Here is a 20,416-nt window from a genome sequence, read left to right on the forward strand (position 1 = left end):
AAGTGACAGTATCATGTGGGTCCCCGGCGTTGCTTGAGTCGAGTAAGGAACCCCCGAGGAAGGTGGGAGGTGTATAAAAACTTTTTGGTAGTGGGGGAGGGGGGCAAAACAACAGTAGGCAGTTTGGATGGAGAGAAATACAAAAAAGTGGTAGTAAGCAGGCAGGCTTGAACCCGTACCGCGAAGGAGGAAAAGAGGGAAAAAAAAGAATGTGATGTGTTTGCCGATGTCTATCATCTGACCGGAAGTTCAGAACGTTGAAATTAAGTGAAGTCAATCCAATCGATATGATGACTTGCAAAAATGGTGACCAAGAAAAAAAAAAAAAAAAAAAAAAAAAAAACTGCATCCTCTTCGGAGAAAACTGCCTCTTCCCTTTTTGGTCTCCCTCTTTCTCTCTCTCCTGTTGTTATTTCTCTCTCTCTCTCTCTCTTCTGGTATTCCTCCCTCTACCTCTCTCTCTCTATTTCTCCCAGCATCCCTGCCTCTCCCTCTCTCCTTCCGGCATTTTTTCCTCTCTTCTCTCTTTCTCTTCCAGCATCCCTGGATCTCTCTTTCTCTCTCTCTCTCTCCCAGCTTCCCTGCCGCTTCTTGTCTCCATCTCTTCCTTCCGACATCTCTGCTTTTCCCTCTTCCACTCTTTCGTTCCCATCATCCCTGCCTCTCCTTCTCTCAGGAATTAATGTTTTGGGCCAATTTTTCGATATTTGCCGTCCGAAGGGTCGAGTACGTCAGGAACTTGACTCTGTCAAAAGTTTCTGCAAGACTTACAAACACACACACATTTTGATCTTTATATATATATATATATATATATATATATATATATATATTAGTCACTAGTTCTTGCTTGAATTTGGTTGAAGGCCATTGTTATTTGATTATCCCCCTCCCCCATACCTCACCCCATATACAAGCGCGAAGCCAATTACTGGCTGTAAAACAATTGTGTTGATGAGAGAGAAGAAAACTTCCGGCGAAATTGAAGGGAAGGAAAGGGAAGAGGTGCCGGGAAGGGGGAGGGAGGGGTGCAGAACAGGATGTAAATGTGAAGAGAGAAACAATGTGAGATGGATGAGAGAAGAGGATATAGGAGAGGAGGAGGAGGAAGGGGAAAAATCGGTGAATGCTAAAAGAACATGGGAACAAATTGTTGGAAGTGAAATAGGATTAAAAGTGAAAGTGAAAGAGAGAGGCAAAGATAAAAAGACAGAGAGAGAGAGAGAGGAGGGGGGGAAGAAAGATAGATACAGACAGGGTAAGAGAAAGCGAATATATAGAAAGAGAGGCAGGCAAAGAAGAGAGAGGAGAGGAGGGGATGCCAGGAGAGAGAGAAATGGAGGAGCAGGATGCTGGAAAACAGAAAAAAGAACAGGCAGAGATGCCAGGAGAAGAGGAACAAGAGGCAGGAATGCCGGAAGAGAGAGAAATGGAGAGGCAGGAATGATGGGAACGGAAGAGTGGAAGAGGGAGAAGCAGAGATGTCGGAAGGAAGAAATGGAGACAAGGAGAAGCGGCAGGGACACTGGGAGAGAGAGAGAGGAAGGGATGCTGGGAGAGAAAGAGAAAGAGAGAGCCAGGGATGTTGGAAGAGAAAGAGAGAAGAGAGGAAAAAATGCCGGAAGGAGTGAGGTAGAGGCAGGGATGCTGGGAGAAATAGAGAGAGGGGTAGAGGGAGGAAGAAATACGAGAAGAAAGAGAGAAAGAAACGTCATAAGAGAGAGAGAGAAACAGAGAGAGAGAGAGAGACAGAGAAATAACAACAGGAGAGAGAGAAAGAGAGAGACCAAAAAGGGAGGGTATAGAGAAAGAATGGGGGGTAGAAAAAGATTTTTTTTAAATATATATCGCGATTATAACGAGAAAAGCAAGACGAACTTTGAAGTGTTTCCTTGCAGACAATCTCAACGAATGCACACAAGGTTTACATTTGTTTGAAATGCAGTGTACATTTGAAAGCTGTTAACACTCTGGCATTGCATTCAAGTGAGAAACAAGAAACGTAATCTTCAAGCCTGCTGGTCACAACCGCTGAAATACATGGAGAGGGGGGGGGAGAAACCGTGTCGAAATGACATAATTACGAACGCGACGACTATGTAGGTTATGTCTTTGGCTATGATTGCAACGAGAGTTCCTCGCAGAAAATGGTTGGCATCGCATCAACAAACAGTAACCCGGCTATAAATATACCGACAACACACATTGGTAGAGGAGAAACTGCAGCGCTGATAAAAATAATGTTTGCCAATGTCACAAGACTATATTTAAAGTGAACCCTTGCAGAAATTCTACGAGTTTCATTGTAAACAAAAACAAAACGCTTCACCGAAAATGCAAAGAAGGTCACTGATGCAGTAGGTGTGTCAAACATTTCGTGAAAAATAGTGAATAATTCCACCCCGTCTTTCCAAGCTTATAACTCTTCGAAAAATGTAATTCAAGCCCTAATTTTTTTTTTTTTCAATGAAAGGAGCAAGGACCAAGGTTTCATTAAAAAAAAAAAAAAAACGTGTTTTTTTTTTTTTAAAGGTTTTAAACTTTGGACTTTACAGGTAAATTTCTAAAAAAACACTACTTTTTTGTTTTGTTTTAAATTTGAATATATTATTTATTGACCTTTTCTCTTCAATTTGTGATATATAAGACTTTGGTGAGTAAATTAATTATTTACTTTTTAATAGACACTTGAAAATGGGGGGGGGGAGCGTGAATTAAAAAAAAAACGCTTTTCTAAAATATTATATTCGGTTTATTTGGAAAGAGCATAAAATTTCACATTGACCCTGAAAATATAGAATAAATAAAAAAAATTTTGATAGATTTTTAAAGTTTAAAAATTGAAAAATATTGAGTTCGTAAAATTCATTACTGCTTTTTAAAAAATAAAAAAAAATATTTCTATTACTTTAAAAACAACTTTAATAGTTTAATTTGGAAGTATAATCCATAAAGAAAATAAACAACCCACTTTTAAAAGAGAAATTACGAGTTTTTTTATATTTTATTCGCAGTTTCGTGTTAGGGGAGTCAAAAATTCCTACAAAAATTCTGATACACCTACTGATGCAGGCGAGCTAGTCTCTGATGACAAATGTTTGGAGGAAAATCCAAGATGGATTCCAGGTTTTTTTTTGTTTAAATTTTATTTTCAGTTTAATGATGATTCCCTAGGCAAGATGAACCAGTATTCTTCGAAGGTGGAAGTGTCTAGGGAATATTAAGTTCACAAGTGTTCCCCAGTCGAAAGTATGTCCCAGTTAAGGGAGATGATGACGTTAGGCTTTTGCAGGGAAGTGTTGATGTCCGCTTACATACAGAGCCTGGTATTTCCAATTAGTCGCTCATCCGGTACTAGACCAGGCTCAACATTACTTAACTTTGATAATCTAGCAAAACCATTATGTCCCCGTGATTTTAAATATATATATATACATATATATTATTTTTAAAATATAATTTTTAAAATATAATTATCCACTGAAACGTGTTTCGTCGTCTATGACTCATCAGAGTGGCTTAATCTATATCTCTCTCTCTCTCTCTCTCTCTATATATATATATAGAGTCATCCACATACAGTACTGTTTCGCTGTATCACAGCTCATCAGTGCGGCTAGACAGGCAACTACCTCAAGCCAGGATCGAAACCCGACCGCCCATACGATAGTCAAGCCTTTGAACCATTACGCCAATCAGCAGCTGCTGTGTGGGCAGTGAATTAACGATGTTTTGACATCGTCCAAATACCTAAGCTCAATTTGTTTACACAAAGAGCATCGCTTAATACTCCAATAGTATATCGTGTATCACTTCCCAATTTCCACAGCCAAACAATGTCGCAGCTCACAAGAGCCATGGAAACCAACAAACCGGAAGTCCAAGACTCATTGGTTGGCTCTGGAAATAATCATATAATCTCTCACATTCTGAAATAGTCTATTACAAAGTGCTCACTAGGTTAGCAGTGCTGGATGGATTTGTCCTAGCGAGTTGAAAATTCCTTACGTGCGAGACAATGGCTTGGGTTATAATAGATGGTTGGATGACCACGTCCCTTGTTGAGACAAAGTAGGTCAATTCCATAGTCGGATTTTGACGCAGTTTGCTCGGTTTGAGTTACTTAATATACTTTCTTGTGTGTGTGGTGTTTGCTCAGTTGGCAGAGGACTCGCCTCGCATGCAAGAGGCTCGGGTTTCGAATCCCAGATTCAAATATGTCTAACTGATGAGCCGAAATGAGGGTGAAACTCAAATCTTGGGCTTCCTGTTTGTTGGCTTTCATGGCCCTTGTGAGCTGCGACATTGTTTGGCTGTGAAAATAATTATATAATCTCTCACATTTTGAAAAATTATATATATCGCATATATTTTGGTGTATAAGGCGACCGTCAGATAAGACGAGGTACAAAATTGCAGCAAATTTTAATAACTTTATAATATATCGGTTATATAAGGCGACCACTTCCACAAAATTATGTTTGTTTAGTTTAGGCTAGAAATTTAATAGAACTCTTTTTTCTAACAAGACATCTGAGTATCAACATAAAATACGTGGGTATCTTTGCTAGTAAATAATAAATCACTTATACGGCATAATCATGTTGACACACTGGTTCCCGCTGGATCACTGAAGTTAAGCAACGTTGAAGCTGGTCAGTACTAAATGGGTGACCATTTAGTACTGACCAGTATTTAGCAAATAAAAATAATCAATATAAGTCAGGGGTGTGAGTTCCTTTATAGAAGTGTTGATTTAATTTGAATTTTAAAAAACGCATCCTTTATCCTCGAGTGGCCTCTGGGCCTTGATAAGTGGTGACACTTACGTAAAAAAAAAAAAAAAAGCAACTGAAATACAAAGCCTGTAAGGTATAAACGCATCAATAACGTCAATAACGGAACTCACACCTCCGATGTGAATCTCGCGTAGCCAACGTGCCGTACCGACATTTCAAAATACAACCACTGAGAGACAACGCGCAAACCTTTACTGACTGACTTTTCTTTCTCCAGTTTTACAACAAGGCAAGAAAGAAAAAGAAAAGAGAAAAAAAAGAAAGAAAAAAGATGTACGAAATACTGAGGATGGAGTCTGACCCCGAAATATATTTAAATCATAAATTTCAAACACGTAAAATATTTGTTTATTTTCGTAAAATTGCGTTGTGATTTGGCTTTCAAACACACCTGACGCGTATTTTTATTTTATTCAAATTAAATCAACGCTTCTATAACGGAACTTACACCTCTGATGCAGAACTTTACAAACTGACTTTTTTTTTCTCCAACTTTACAACTTGGCAAGAAAGAAGAAAAAAAAACATCAGAATCTATGTTTCCCCCCTCACCAAACTTTCACGAGAAACACTCGTTTGACTGAAACCACTATCAATAATTTCCCCCACTCTTTTTCCGTGCCTAAACCTAAACCTAGACTCCATGGACAAAACTTCTTTCTTAGAACTGCACACCTGTGGAACTCTCTTCTGTTTGACTTCTTTCCAGCTGACTACAATATGGTCGTCTTCAAGTCCAATGTAAACAAGTTCTTGATAAGCCGTTCATCTTAAGTAATCCAATTTACCAAATTTACACTACTAACGATTACTATGATATTGTCCCATTGACTACTGTACACTCTTTAACCCCCTTGTCTCTGGGCCTTGATACGTGGTGACTAACTTTTCTAGCTTCAACTTTAAAACATGGTAAGAAAGGAAAAGAAAAAGAAAAAAAAGAAAAAAGAAAAAAAAGAAAAAAGAAAAAAGAAAGAAAAAGAAAAAAAAGAAAGAGAAAAGAAAAAAAGAAAGAGAAAAGAAAAAAAAAAGAAAGAGAAAAGAAAGAAAAAAGAAAGAAAGAAAGAAAAAGAAAGAAAGAAAAAGAAAGAAAAAAGAAAGAAATAAAAAGAAAAAAGAAAGAAAGAAAAAGAAAGAAAAAAGAAAGAAAAAGAAAGAAAAAAAAAGAAAGAAAAAGAAAAAAGAAAGAAAGAAAGAAAAAGAAAAAAGAAAGAAAGAAAGAAAAAAGAAAAAAGAAAGAAAGAAAGAAAAAAGAAAGAAAGAAAAAAAGAACGAAAGAAAAAGAAAAAAGAAAGAAAAAAAAGAAAGAAAGAAAAAGGAAAAAGAAAGAAAAAGAAAGAAAAAGAAAGAAAAAGAAAAAAGAAAAAAAAAACAAAGAAAGAAAAAGAACAAAGAAAGGAAAAGAAAAAGATGTATAAAATACTGAGGATGAAGTTTGACTCCGAATTATATTTAAATTATAAATTTCAAACACGTAAAATATTTGTTTATTTTCGTACAATTGCGTTGTGATTTGGCTTTCAAACACATCTGATGCGTATTTTTATTTTATTCAAATTAAATCAACGCTTGTATAACGGAAGTTACGCCACTGTTCTGACATTTCAAAATACAACCACTGAGAAACAACATGCGGATCTTTACTGACTTTTCTTTCTCACACTTTACAACTTGGCAAGAAAGAAGAAGAAAAAAAAACATCAGAATCTATGCCCCCCCCCAAACATTCACGAGAAACACTCGTTTGGCTGAAAACACTACCACTAATTTCCCCCACTCTTTATCTGCGCCTCAACCTAAACGCAGATTCCATGAACACAGCTTCTTTCTTAGAAGTGCATACGTGTGGAACTCTCTTTCGTTTACCTGCTTTCCAGCTGACTACAATATGGTCATCTTCAAGTCCAATGTAAACAAGTTCTTGATGAGCTGTTCCCCTTAAGTAATCCAATTTACCAAATTTACACTAGTAACGATTACTACGATATGGTCCCATTGACTATTTGTATACTATTTAACTCTTATCCTCGAGTGACCTCTAGGCCTTGATAAGTGGTGACTTTAGGCCTTGATAAATGGTAAAAAAAAAAAAAGAAAAAAAAAAGATGTACAAAAAACTAAGGATGGAGTTTGACTCCGAAATATACAAATTATAAATTTCAAACAAGTGAACTATTTGTTTATTTTTATAATATTGCGTTGTAATTTGGCTTTCAAGCGCACCTGATGCATATTTTATTTTATTCAAACAACATAAGTTTTTCAAATGTGTCTAAAGAATGGCACGATAGACCCCCACCCCCACCCCATCACACTTCCCAACAACCGAAATTGTAACCAGTTTTAAGTGTTACTTATCTACCTACTTTGCAGATATATGCTTTGCGAAAAACACCCACCTACACTAAAAAAGGGGAGAAATGGGGAGGGGGGGCGACGACGTGAGAGAACGTCACTACAATAATGAGGACACCAGGGTCGCACATTAAGTGCAGACATTTGAGAAATACGATTTAACGTCTGGTGTACCCAGTCTTAGTATTGAAGGAAAACGCTACTTCTTGCACTAATGGGAATAGAAAGTTGCAAATTTCAAAGTTGCTAAAAAAAAAAAAAAAACGTATAATCTGTTAACAGAATCCAGCTAGACTTCGGAATTTTTTTTTTTTTTTTTTTTTACATAGGCATCACCACATTATCAAGGCCAAGAGGCCACTCAAGAATAAGGGTTAAAGAGTGTACAGTAGCAATTGGACAATATAGTAATCATTAGTAATAAAAATTTGGTAAATTTGATAACTTATATGGAACGGCTCATCAAGAACTTATTTACGTTAGACTTGAAGACAATCATATTGTAGTCAGCCGGAAAGCAGGAAAACGGAAGACAATTCCACAGGCGTGCAGTTCTAAGAAAGAAGCTTTGTTCATGGAATCTACGTTTAGGTTTAGGCACAGATAAAGAGTGGGGGGAATTATTGATAGTGTTTACAGCTAGACGAGTGTTTCTTGTGAAAGTTTGGCGAGGGGGGGGACCATAGATTGAAGCTCAGTCGAACACTTTCCATGAAAATAACGATACATCAGAGACAAACTCGCAACATCTCTTCTGTGAGATAGAGGTTGCAAGGAGGTGAAAAGGACATCTCCTACGATTCCCTGCCTGCTGCCTGCATCCCTGGCTGTACTGATATGCAGAAGTTTAAATGTAACATGAACAAATATCTTGTTAATCTTTCCTAGATATGGCCCCAAATAGTAGCCCGCCCCCCTTACATCCAAGTGGCGATATGCTTTGTAAGAGGTGAACGTAAGTTAAAAAAAAAGAGAATCCAGCCTATGTTAAAACCCTCTAAAGTTTGGACTAGTTTTGTTTTCTTATTTATAAAATCTGGATATATATAGCCTGTATAATTAATCCGGTTACATGTTAATCTGGACATATAATTTCCCCCTACCCGTCTATTTGAAACCACTGTTAATAATTCCCCCCACCCACTCTTTTTCCGTGCCTACACCTAAATCTAGATTCCATGAGCAAAACTTCTTTCTAAGAACTGCGCACCTGTGAAACTCTCTTCCGTTTGCCTGCTTTCCAGCTGACTACAATATGGTCATCTTCAAGTCCAATGTAAACAAGTTCTTGATGAGCCATTCCCCTTAAGTAACCAAATTTACATTAGTAACGATTTGTGAACAGAATTTAAATGACCTCCAAACTATAGTCTATGGGGCCGTAAATGGATGGTAACATTTAATGCTAGTAAAACTAAGCTGCTCTCCTTTAACAATTACAAGGCAACTCTCCAGTCTATTTTGTACTCTGTCAAGGCAGGATAGGCTGTTTTTAGCAGCTCCTGCCCAGATATGGCAGCAGTACTCCATCCTTGGGCGTACTTGGTTTTATATAGATAGAGAATTGCATCAGCAGTGAGATATCTACTGGAGTGGTAGAAGGATCCCACCATCTTTCCAGCGACATTGGCAACAGACTTGATGTACGTGTTCCATTTCAGATACGTCCACGGATGGAATACTGCTGCCATATCTAAAATACTTGTAAAAAAGTATTTTACAAGTATTTTAGTGGTGAATGCTCTGATGAACTGCAATCACTTGTGCCCCCACGACGTGAACACCCTTGACAAACCCGACAGGCTGCTAAATCCCACCCACACACTGTAGAGATCCCTAGATGTAAAAGATCTTTTTACTCCAATAGTTTCTTCCCCAGAACCGCTAGACTCTGGAATTCCATTCCAGGTCCCTGCTTCCCCAACAGTACTGACGTGCAGAAGTTCAAGTGTAACGTAAACCGACATCTTGCTGCCCAAATCCCTACATAGTACCCCTGTAGTTGTTGCCCCTGATAGTAGCCCCCTACACCAAAGTGGCAATTTGCCTTGTTTGGGGTGAAAATGTAATTAAAAAAAAATTTTTTTTTAAATATCTGTGGCTTAGTGGGGGATGCCCTTTTCTCTACCCTGCAACCTCTCTTCCACAGAAGAGATGTTGCAAGCCGATTTTTGTTTTATCGTTATTTCCATGGCAGGTGCTCGTCTGAACTCCAATCTCTGGTCCCCCTTCGCCAATCTTTTACAAAAAACACCCGACTTGCTGAATCCACTGTCAATAATTTTCCCCACTCTTTATCTATGCCTAAATCAAAACGTAGATTCCATGAACAAAGCTTCTTTCTTAGAACTGCACGCCTGTGGAACTCTGTTCCGTCTGCCTGCTTCCCTTCTGACTGCAACTTGGATGTCTTCAAGTCCAACGTAAACAAATTCCTGATGAACCGCCCCCCTTAAGTAGACACTTTAAATATCCACACTAACATACTGTACTTACAATAACCTTTATCCCTGAGTGGCTTCTGGGCCTTGATAAGTGGTGACCATCTTGTAAAAAAAAAAAAAAAAAAAAAAAAAAGGAGGACCACAGACACCCCTCCCCAATTTTTAAGTGGCCTTGTGCCTAATTTTTTGTTTATTACTGTTTTGTGCTTGTAACTTTTCAGAGTAAATCTATATATATATAAAAGGAAAAATGTGTGTTAATCCTGCATATACAAAAATATGCAAACATATGGATATTCATAACTTTATATAAAATGAGATATTAATGATTCGCGAAATTAGAAACCTTAAATTTAGATGTCTATAACGGTCAAAAGTTTGACCACCTCTCGATTTGAACACGTTTCTTCGCAACTAAACTAATTTTGTACTGTAAATGCTTTCGATGAAAAAAAAAAATAATAAAAAAAAAAAAAATAATAATAATAATAAAAAATAAATAAATAATAATAATAAAAAATAAATAAATAATAATAATAAATAAATAAATAATAATAATAAAAAATAAATAAATAATAATAAAAATAAATAAATAATAATAATAAAATAAATAAATAATAATAATAAACAATAAATAAATAATAATAATAAAAAATAAAAAAATAATAATAATAATAAATAAATAAATAAATAATAATAATAAAAATAAAATAAATAATAATAATAAAAATAAATAAATAAATAATAATAATAAAATAAATAAATAATAATAATAAAAAATAAATAAATAATAATAAAAAATAATAACTCCTAAACTAATAAACTGATCATTATTAATTTTGTAACAGAGCTGCTGAACGTACGGGTCGTGGTGTCGTTGCTAATTTACTTCCTTCCCACCGTAGAAAGATGTGACACAAGGCCAGGACAGCAAAGAAAAGCAAAACCATCTCCCTAAAAAATGAGTGCTCTGGCCATTCATAAAATGTTCGGACAGTCCGGTCGGCATTCCCCGGTAGGGGCGCCTTAAACAGTAAGTAATAAACTTACCTCCCACACAAAAAAAAAAGACATGAGGCAACGACCTTGGAGGATGGACTTCCTAGGAATACACACAACGTTAAAGTCCTAACCCCAGTCAACAGGAAACAGGTCATTTCAAAAATAACACATACTCTGTTGGCTTCAAAAGGCATACGGTCCCGGGGTCGTTACTATCGCTTAAAACTATGTATATAGGTCCTATATCATAATATGTAGGAATTACGAAAGCGCGTAGCGTATAGATTTATTTACGTCGAGTTTTACAAAATTATTGTTATTTTGGCTTCTCGCGTGTTTTTTTTTTTTTTTTTTTTACACAGTGATCACCACTTAAGGCCCGGAAGCCACTCAGGGATAAGGGTTATTGCAAGTACATTACGTTAGTGTGGAGATTTGATGAAGTGTTTAATTAGGGGGGGGGCTGTTCATTAGGAATTTGTTAACATTGGACTTGAAGACATCCAAGTTGTAGTCCGGAGGGAAGCAGGCAGACGGAACAGAGTTCCACAGGCGTGCAGTTCTAAGAAAGAAGCTTTGTTCATGGAATCCGCGTTTTGATTTAGGCACAGATATAGAGTGGGGGAAATTTTTCACAGTGGATTCAGCTAGACGGGTGTTTTTCGTGAAAGATTGGCGAGAGAGGACCAGAGATTGGAGTTCAGACGAGCACCTGCCATGAAAATAGCAATAAAACAAGGATAGGCTCGCAACGTCTCTTCTGTGGGAGAGAGGTTGCAGGGTAGAGAAAAGGGCATCCCCCACTAAACCACAAAGTCTATTTTGTACTCTGTCAAGGCATGATAGGCTGTTTTTGGCAGCTCCTGCCCAGATATGGCAACAGTATTCCATCCTTGGGAGTACTTGGCTTTTATATAGATAGAGAATTGCATCAGTAGTGAGATATCTTCTGGAGCGGTAGAAGGATCCCACCATCTTTCCAGCGACCTTGGCAACAGACTTGATGTATGTGTTCCATTTCAGATCGGGAGTAAAGGTCAAACACAGAAGCTTGTCAAAACACGGGGCCTCACCCAGGCGAGAGCCATCCATCACAATTGATGCCAGCTGGGGATCAGAATGTTGATGATGTAAGGATAGGAGTTTGGTTTTGGATGCATTAAAGGTAACCAGCCACATCTTCCCCCACTGAACCACGCGCTCGAGATCAGAGGAGAGAGAACTCGAGAGAACTTTGTCATTTACAGCCTTTGATGTGTTGCCGTAGATGGTCGTGTCATCAGCATAGATGTCAACGAATGATTTAAGTATGTGTTTAGGGAGGTCATTGATGTAGATCAGGAAGAGAGTTGGGCCCAGGATTGACCCCTGAGGGACTCCAGCATTTATATTGCAGACCTCCGATTTTTGTCCATCTACCACTACTCTTATGAGCCTATCGGAGAGAAATGATTTAATCATTGAGAAAACATTTCCAGTTATACCGTAGCTGGAAATCTTGTGAAGTAGACCCTTATGCCATACCTTGTCGAAGGCCTTTGATATGTCAAGAGCAATTGCCCTAGAAAGGAAGCCTTTGTCAAGAGATTCACTAATCCTGTGGGATATAACCGTCAGCACATCTGCGGTAGATCTTGCAGAGCGGAAACCATATTGTGTGTCACTAAGAAGGTTATTCCTGCTGAGGTGGTTGACTATTTCTCTATTTAATATGGATTCCAGCAACTTACTCATAACACACAGGAGACTTATTGGTCTGTACTGAGAGGGAGAGGACTTATCACCTGAATTCTTAAATACAGGGCAAACTGATGAGGTCTTCCAGGGGGTCGGAAAGCACTTCTCCTTAAGGCAGCGCTTAAATAGCTTCGTAAGTATGAGAGCAAGTTCTGGTTGAAGCTTTTTCAACACTATAATTGGGATGCCATCAGGGCCAGTTGCCTTACTAGAATCTAGGTTCTTGATTAGCTTGGCGACCTCATGCACGGATATTTGATTGTTACCTAGCTTGTTCTGTGTTATAGGAGGAAATATGGGGAGTTGATGGCCTTCGTCGCACAGGGTAGAATTAGCTGCAAAGTTCTTTGCAAATAGTTTGGCCTTGTCTGACGCTGACGAGATGACCTCTGGTCCATTGATAATGGTTGGGATAGAACGCATAATTCTGTTCAGGATCCTATTTGGTATTTGCCAAAACTGGTGGGATCCAAGCCGCTGATCAGCTACTTTGGATTTAACAGACTGGACATATAGCTCTCTTGCATTTTTTATTACTCTTTTACAGTGGTTGCTGGCAGACCTGAAAGCAGCTTTAGTCTCAGTGCATCTATTACGTTGGTAACTATGGAAAAAGTGATTTCTGTGCACGATAGCAGCAGCACATTCTGGGGAGAACCATGGATGGTTGTTAGGTTTTTGTTGGAATTTTTTAGATGGTATGAATTGGTCTATGCCTACAATTAACCATTCGGTCAGATCTGATACTATAGAGGACACTTCCTTTTTAAACATGAAGTGCAGAGGTAAATCAGATATGAATGTACGGAAGCTATCCCAGTCAGCCATAGAGTATCGGTATACAGTACGGTGGAGGGGTACGTCTGGGGGCTTCTTACATTTCGTTTTTATCTTAACTGATACGATGGAGTGGTCGGAGGATCCTAGAGGAGAATGAATGGAACATGAACATAGCTGAGGGGAAGTTGAGAGAAAAAGGTCTAAGAGGCTTGCATATTGATCGGGTGTATCGGGCACACGGGTGGGTTCGTGAACAATCTGAGTGAGGTCATAAGCAATGGCAAAATCATGACAAAACCTCCCCTCATCATGTCTTATTTGAATGGGTCAGCCATTCCACGTTATGGACGTTGAAGTCACCACAGATGTGGATGTTAGCCGAGGGATGTGAAGACAGTATGTGGTCTATTTTCTCAGATATGCTCTTAAAGATAGTAACTCCGCTGTTGTGGGGCCTATAGAGGGCAAATATAAATGCAGTGGTGTTAGCAAGTGTAACCCTGAAGCACATATAGGGTAAATTAGGATCTTCTCTAGAGATATCCCTGCCACACGGGAAGCCATCCTTAATGTAGGCACATATTGCATGCCCATGGCGATCTTGGGTGTCAGATTTAGCTGTTAAATTGGAGTATCCATTAATTATGAACTCATCTAGGGAAGTGGTCGGCCCTATTCCAGTTTCACTTCGAAATAATATGTCCGGTTTCGTCTCCTGTAATTGGGTTTCAACCTCTGGAAGGTTGGAACGTAGACCCCTGATATTGGAGAAGGAGACCTGGTAGTAGGGGTCTACATTGGAAGATGGGGTTCTAGTTGTTCTAGTGTTGATTGGTATAAATAAAATGAAACTAAACTCAAACAAACGTGTTCGCGGCAATGCGCCGGGAACAGACGCTTACGCTGCGTGGCTTCGATTTGACCTTAATTAGGTCAAATGGAAGCAGCAAAGTTAACTTTTATTACGCACGCCTGTTTATATAGTCATAGTTAGATAAAACACGTCTACGCTGTATGTCGCGGTGGCCCAATGGTAACATTGCACAGTTTTTTTTTCACACATTAATTTCCAACTCGATTCTCATACTCACCTACCAAAAAAATTTTTTATTATTATTTTATTTTATTATTATTTAAACCCCCCCCCCCCTCGGAGTTTTGATTTACCTCAAGACACCCGGGCATCGCCGGGTACCCCCCGCTAGTCTATATATATATATAAAAGTGAAAATGTGTGTATATATGTTCGTTTTTTGTGTATGTCCAAGAAAGGCTTTTTTCCGAGAAGCGGTCGGTCGGCTCACAACTTCTTAAAGCTTTTTATATCACATATAAATCATAATATCTATGAGTTAACAACAGAGGTCGCCTGTCTATTTAATTTGCTCGACTTCGGGAAGATTAATATTCAACAGTTTTCGCTCGCCGCATGTGGGTTTGACCTTTTCCTATAATAAAAGTGACACTAATTCTTGCTAGTAATATATACCTATTTACAATGCCTCCCCACGGGACAGAGTTAGACACCAGGGTCGTTTTTTAATGTGGAGAAAAGGTACAAAAATAAAAATTATCTCAGTCGTGAAGGATTTCTCCTCCACCGAAAGAGAACAAGAAAATGAAGTGCAGCATCTGAAGAACAGATACTACACTTTGATCTTGACCAAAAGGCCAATAAATCAAAAACAAGCCAAAGATAAACGATAGATGGATAGCAATTCTTTCCCCCCCTTTTCTGACGTCCATAACGATGCTAACAATGGTTTAAATTAGGTAGAATGATTATTTAAAAGTACAGCTAAAAGGACTCAGTAAATTTCTGGCTTAGCCATAAATAACTGTATGTTATGATTAGGGATTTATTGTGCTGATTTGAATTTATATTATTGACAATGATTTCTCATATATTTATATGCTAGTCTTGTCATGGGTTGTCATTTAGGTGGCTGCTAAGGAAGGAAAGAAAAAAAATAGAATTTGCTAACGTATTTTTTTCCAGATTCAAACGAATGGGTCACAATTTTATATCATTTTTTTGTAACCATAGATTCATTTCGAAACAAAAAGAAATCCAAGTGGAATTAAAAGAAAAGAAAGTTAAAGGGAAAAAAAAGGAAAGAAAAAAAGAAAAACATGTAAAAGAAGAAAAGTAAAAAAAAAAAAAAGTAAAGAAATAGAAACGAAAAAGAAAAAAAAGAAAGGGTAAGACAAAAAGGTAAGGGAAAGAGCAAATGGGGTAGGGGAAAAAGAAAAGGAAAAAAAGAGAAAGGGGGAAAGGAAAGAAAAGAGAAAGGGGAAAGAGAGGGGGAAAAGAAAAGGAAAAATAAAAAAGAAAAGGAAAAAAGAAATGAAAAAGAGAAAAGGAAAAACGAAAAGGACAATGAAAAAAGAAGGGGGTGGGGAAGAGGGAAAATGGAAAAAGAAACGGGAGGGGGGAACAGAAAATAGAAAAGTAAAGATGATACAGAAAAAAGAAACAAAGAAAAGAAAAGGAAGAAAAAAGAAAGAAAAAAGGAAAAAAAAGGAACAAAAAGAAAGAAAAGGAAGAAGGGAAAACAGGAACAAAAAAGTAAAAAGGGAGGAAGAAAGGAAAAAAAGGAAAAAAGAAAAAAAGAAAAAGGAAAAAAGAAAGAAAAAAGAAAAACAAGAAAAGAAAAAAAAGAAAAGAAAAAAAAGAAAAGAAAAGAAAAAGGAAGAAAGAAAAGGAAAAAGGAAGAAAGAAAAGAAAAAAGGAAGAAAGAAAAGAAAAAAGGAAGAAAAGAAAAAAAGAAAAACAAAGAAAAAAAAAGAAAAAAGAAAAAAAAGAAAAAAGAAAAAAGGAAGAAAAAAGAAAAAAAAGAAAAAAACGGAAGAAAGATACAGAAAAATGAAAAGGAAAAATGGAATGGAAAAAGAAACAGGAAAAAGAAATGGAAAAAAAAAATAAAAAGAAAGAAAAGGAAAAAAAGGAAAAAGTAATAAAAATATAAAAACCAACAACTTACATTGCATGTACCATTCTCTCCAAATAATGTTGTTCAAGCGAACAAGTTCTTTGGCCCTCAACCGCATACCTTTGAATGGTTTCCATTTTGGGGAAATTATTTTCCCACTGAAAAGAAAAAAAAAAGTAAGATTAATTACTAACATATTTCTATATATTTCTATTGCATACCTAACATAAGTCAAGCCCACATAGCACTTAAGATGACAAATCAAAAATATTTTTCTGCCTAGCCAAATTTTCATTTGTTATTGTTGTGCAGTGTTATTGACAACACAATGAACAGACTTGGCTCCAATGGATTTTGGACAGACGAGTTGCTTCCCTTGATTAGATGATAGAAAATAATTTGAAAACAATTGAAAGCAGTTAGACAACTGGAGAAGGTATAAAATGGACAAGTAAATGTTTGGTGGTAAGAGGAATTAAGAAACAAATAACTGCTAATATAATCCTTATTATTTTTTTTAACTCGTCATATCTAATGAAAGTCAATAAAATTATCATGTCAGACTATTTAAAGTTAAATCCAAATAGCATTTATAAGCTGACAAATCAAAATTTGTTTCTGGCTAGCCAATTTTTGTTCGTTAATGATGTACAGTGTTACTTAGCCATGCAACAACATACTTAACTCCAATGAACTTTTGACAGACGAGTAACTTTCCTTTAATAGATAGACAGAAAATGAAAATCAACAAAGTTATCAAGTCAGATTTTTTACAGTTAAGCCCAAATAGCATTTAAGCTGACAAATCAAAATTTGTTTCTGGCTAGCCAATTTTTGTTCGTTAATGATATACAGTGTTATTTAGCCATGCAACAACATACTTAACTCCAATTAACTTTTGACAGACGAGTAACTTTCCTTTAATAGATAGACAGAAAATGAAAATCAACAAAGTTATCATGTCAGATTTTTTAAAGTTAAGCCCAAATAGCATTTAAGCTGACAAATCAAAATTTGTTTCTGGCTAGCCAATTTTCGTTCGTTAACATACTTAGCTCCAATGTATTCTTGACAGACGAGTTACTTCCCTTGAATAGATGATAGACAGGAATCAAAAACTATTGAAAGCAACTGGAGGAGATATGAAGTATATAAATTGTACACGTGAATGTTTGGGGGGTAATAGGAATTATTAGGGAACAGAATAAATACTAATACAGACACTATTACTATCAATGCTTAAATATAAAAAAAAGCAATAAAATATATGGTGTACGGTCTTTTCATCACATGACTATGAATCACTAAGATGAAAAATCAAAATTTGTTTCTGACTAGCCAATTTTGATTTGTTATTGTTGTGCAGTGTTATTGACAGCACAATAAACATACTTAGCTCCAATGGATTTTGGACAGACGAGTTACCTCCCTTGATTAGATAGACAGAAAGAAATTGAACACTATTGAAAGTAGGTGATCAACTGGAGAAGCCATGAAATGGACAAGTAAATTCTTTATAGTATATAATTAATTTTTTCACGGGAAATTTGGGGGGGGGGGAAATAGCATTTTCCCTATATGTAAACACTTTGAAGATTGCGAATACAGGGGACACACTTATCTCCCTGTTCAACACTTTAATGACTGACGTTTTTATTTGTGATGTCAAAAATAGTAACAGATCCAAAAATTAGGAAAATTCATCGTTGTATCCAAGTTTACAGTTACCCAAAGGTGCTGAGTTCAATCCTGAACGAAGGCAGTGAAAAGTAACATTCAAAACAGAGAATCAGCAACTACGTCCCAGAGCCTAGCTGGAGTCCGAACATGGCACCCCCGTAATAATAAAGGGTTGGGTTCGAGACTCCTTACAAACAGTTCCCCAGTTCGATACGAAACACTTGATGAAGGTCGGAGGGCAAAACGGCCGAAACGTTGTGACCATACCAACCAAGATGAGGAAGTCAGTCCGACAATCTCGATCAAAAAATTCATCACGTAGAAAATTCTTTATAGTATATAATTAATTTTCTCACGGGAAATTGGGTAGAAATAGCATTTTCCCTATATGTAAACACTTTAAAGATTGCGAATACAGGGGACACACTTATCTCCCTGTTCAACACTTTAATGACTGACGTTTTCTTTTAGCCAACAGCGATATACTTTATTTTCCAAAATCACAATGGCAGTTGTTCTACTTGATGAATTTTCCTAATTTTTGGATACATTACTATTTTCGACATGACAATTAAGTACGGAACATAGTTTTTGCTTAAAATGACATATTTTAAAAAAACTCATCCACAATAACAGTTTGACATTTTTGTTCTTCTTGCTGCGGTAATCAATTTTTCTGAATTCTGTCTTATTTTTTTTTTTTTTGGTCCCCCCACAAAAGGAGGGCAGACCTGTAAATTCACCTTTGTCTGTTTTTACGGTAATCGGGAGGAAAATATGATCAAATATTTAGACATTTATAAAGAACAAGCGGGGGGGGGGGTACCCGGCATTGCCCGGGTGTTTGGATGTGTGTGGTTTTCGGTAAATCAAAATTCCGGGGGGGGGGGGGGGTAAAATAAAAAAAAAAGTTTTGGTAGGTGAGTACGAGGATCGAACACCAACCCTTGAGGCAAAGTTGGAAATCAAAGTGTGAAAAAAAATCGTGCGACGTTAACCACTGGGCCACCGCGACATACTAACGAGGGTGTACCTGTAAATTCACCCTTGTCTGTTCGTCTGTCTGCATTTTTCTCAATAACTATGCCTTGGGACTTTTTGGGACAACAAAAAAAGCGTTCCCACAGTAAATGAAACACTACCCCGCAGTCAAAGTTAACCTCATTAAGTCATTAAAACGTGCACCTGCTAATTCTAAATAGTTAAATAAATTCAAACGTGTTTCCGTTAGTATTTTGCGGTGGCTCAATGGTTAACGTCGCACGTTTTTTTGTTTTTTTTTCACACTTTAATTTCCAACTTTGCCTCAAGGGTTGGGGTTCGATCCTCATACTCACCTACCAAAACATGTCTTGACTGAATATAGTAAGAATTATTTTCTTACTACAGTTTATAGTAAACCGACTTTTACTGGCTTTTATATGGATTATCGCTCATTTGTGCCTACCTCTAGAAAAATAGGGCTTATTAAGACTTTAGATTTTGTTTTTTCAACAAACTCAAACACGAATTGAATACTGTCAAAGACATTTTCATTCATAATGGTTATCTGAAGAATTAGATCAATAAATAGATAAACATTGCTCTTCATTACAGGATAAAAGGTTGAAACTTCATTCTTGCGTATGTGCAGCTTTTATTGAGTGGTCTCTAGGAAAATATTATTATAAGCAAACAGTTTAATTTAATGAATTCGGCCAATACACTTGGGAGAATGACCAATGGTCAGTTACTAATTAGTATGACTGAAGTAGACACTTGGGTCATCCATCGTGTACTCCTACGTGACTAGAACACGTCTAATGCACAGAATTAGGGTCGTAAAAAAAAAAAAAAAAAATTCTAACAAGACAATAGTAAAAAATAAAAGAGAAGCACATCTAATACATAAAGTAAAGTTAGTCCCTTTTTTTGGACTCACTAATCACCCCACCTATTGCAAAGCTTTTGATATCACTGGATATTTACAGTCATACATATTGGACTTTGCTGAGTATTCCATTCCATATTATCGATAAATTTAGAGAAGAGCCATTCTTTGAAACTCCATGGAATAAGGAGCCTTACATATTGGACTTTGCTGAGTATTCCATTCCATTTTATCGATAAATTTAGAGAAGAGCCATTCTTTGAAACTCCATGGAATAAGGAGCCTTACATATTGGACTTTGCTGAGTATTCCATTTCATTTTATCGATAAATTTAGAGAAGAGCCATTCTTTGAAACTCCATGGAATAAGGAGCCTTACATATTGGACTTTGCTGAGTATTCCATTTCATTTTATCGATAAATTTAGAGAAGAGCCATTCTTTGAAACTCCATGGAATAAGGAGCCTTACATATTGGACTTTGCTGAGTATTCCATTTCATTTTATCGATAAATTTAGAGAAGAGCCATTCTTTGAAACTCCATGGAATAAGGAGCCTTACATATTGGACTTTGCTGAATATTCCATTCCATTTTATCGATAAATTTAGAGAAGAGCCATTCTTTGAAACTCCATGGAATAAGGAGCCTTACATATTGGACTTTGCTGAGTATTCCATTTCATTTTATCGATAAATTTAGAGAAGAGCCATTCTTTGAAACTCCATGGAATAAGGAGCCTTACATATTGGACTTTGCTGAGTATTCCATTTCATTTTATCGATAAATTTAGAGAAGAGCCATTCTTTGAAACTCCA

At 36.8% G+C, this 20,416-nt stretch overlaps 1 protein-coding gene across 1 annotated transcript in view; it reads right to left on the minus strand.

Annotated features, from left to right (window-relative positions):
* Nucleotides 1-20,416, minus strand: part of LOC145270958 (MLX-interacting protein-like) — a 385,763-nt gene that overhangs the window by 173,167 nt on the left and 192,180 nt on the right. Inside the window, exon 2 of the mRNA XM_080126503.1 lies at nt 16,102-16,208. Within this exon, the coding sequence (XP_079982629.1) occupies nt 16,102-16,208 (107 nt within the window). The remainder of the gene's footprint in view (nt 1-16,101; nt 16,209-20,416) is intronic.

This window comes from Euprymna scolopes, chromosome 46, assembly GCF_053919585.1.
Source record: "Euprymna scolopes isolate OS-2025 chromosome 46, ASM5391958v1, whole genome shotgun sequence".
Lineage (NCBI taxonomy): Eukaryota > Metazoa > Mollusca > Cephalopoda > Sepiida > Sepiolidae > Euprymna > Euprymna scolopes.